General features: G+C 41.1%; 1 protein-coding gene across 1 annotated transcript in view; it reads left to right on the top strand.

Annotated features, from left to right (window-relative positions):
- Positions 1 to 1638, top strand: part of MYO1E (myosin IE) — a 172691-nt gene that overhangs the window by 128026 nt on the left and 43027 nt on the right. The window contains exons 20-21 of the mRNA XM_011983206.1: positions 704 to 818; positions 1029 to 1240. Of these exons, the coding sequence (XP_011838596.1) occupies positions 704 to 818; positions 1029 to 1240 (327 nt within the window). The remainder of the gene's footprint in view (positions 1 to 703; positions 819 to 1028; positions 1241 to 1638) is intronic.

The raw sequence follows: 1638 nt of genomic DNA, 5'->3' as shown, positions 1-1638 counted from the left end.
CAAAGCCTGGTTGAGGTGAACCTCAGCATTCACTGGTAAAATGGCCCGACTCTCAAGACCTGGCAGAGGCTGATGTGGCCCCTTAACAGCTCCAGCCCTCCTGGGCAAATCCAAGTCCTAACTAGCACACCTTAAGTCCATCTCCAATCACTGTGGTTATTATCCTCGCTCCGCTGCTCCTTGGTGAATCCTGAGACAGGAAGTCTGTATTTTCTTGGAACTGAAAGTAGAGCAGCCCTCCTTCCACAGCAGCACAAGCCCTGCTCCTGCAGAAACTGGAAAATTCTGTTTAGAGGCTGCATGCCGAAATGCCGCACCAAACAACAGCAACAGCTCCACCTACTCACTTGATCTGGCTTCCTAATAATATCTTTGGATGAAGGTGGGGGATAAGTGGAGAAGCGCTGAATCGCTTGTTTGATTCTCAGAGACTGTAGCAAGGCAGGGCAAGGTCCAACTGAATACACTCAGATTCTCCTATTTCCCATTGTTTTCCATTAAAATAAAAAAGGTATAGGTCATTTTATAGTGGGAATAAACAACATGCCACAGTAAGCATTTCACGTATTTGTTCATGAATCAGAGAAGTTGCTTCCTGTGCATGTCATTGTCAAAACTGAGTGTCCCTGGAATGACAAGAAAAGTAGTGTTCAGGGATTGGGGCTTGGGGCTTGGCTCACATTTGTCTTCTCTCCATTCACAGCTATTTCTTTTAGAAGAGATGAGAGAGAGAAAGTATGATGGATATGCTCGAGTGATACAGAAATCATGGAGGAAATTTGTGGCCCGGAAGAAATATGTTCAAATGAGAGAAGAAGGTATTTTAGCAGTTTTGTTTCATTCATTTTAACAAATCTGAAGAGTAAATTTGAGCTTAAGTGAAGTTCTAAGTTCCATTTTATTTTGCATATAATGTCATGCTACAAATATTGCATCATTTAGAGTTTATTTGTATATTTTCACAGTATTTTCCTCCTTTTTCTGACTGACTTATCCTTCTTCCATCTTAACCCTCTTGGGAATCGTAGCCTCAGACATCTTACTGAACAAGAAGGAGAGAAGGAGAAACAGTATTAACAGGAACTTTATAGGGGATTACATTGGGATGGAGGAGCACCCAGAACTCCAGCAGTTCGTGGGCAAGAGGGAGAAGATTGATTTTGCAGACACAGTCACCAAGTACGACAGGAGGTTCAAGGTACATGCTGACTGCCCGCCTCTGAGATCACCAGATTCCTTACTTTTTTAAAAAAATAACTTGTATTTTGCTTTTGTTGTTACCAAAGCAGAACATGGTCATTGTAGAAAAATTTAGAAAAAATATAAACCGAAAGAAAAATCGATACCTATGCCCAGAAACAATCACTGTTAACATTCTCTGTATATCCATATCTTTCAGAATGTTTTTATGAAAACATACATTTGTGTATTTAGTTTTACAAAAACTGAGATACATATTGCATGCTGTTTTATGTCCTGAGGTAGTTTTTTATTTGTTTGTTTAAATAATGCCAGGGAGAATTTTCAGTAGTAATACAGGGAGCAATATAAGTTATTTTACGGCCGGGCGCGGTGGCTCAAGCCTGTAATCCCAGCACTTTGGGAGGCCGAGGTGGGCGGATCACGAGGTCAGGAGAT

This window comes from Mandrillus leucophaeus, unplaced genomic scaffold (assembly GCF_000951045.1).
Source record: "Mandrillus leucophaeus isolate KB7577 unplaced genomic scaffold, Mleu.le_1.0 Scaffold247, whole genome shotgun sequence".
In the NCBI taxonomy this organism is placed as follows: domain Eukaryota; kingdom Metazoa; phylum Chordata; class Mammalia; order Primates; family Cercopithecidae; genus Mandrillus; species Mandrillus leucophaeus.
Note: the sequence above shows the minus strand (reverse complement) of the source record. Positions and strands in the feature narration are given on the sequence as shown.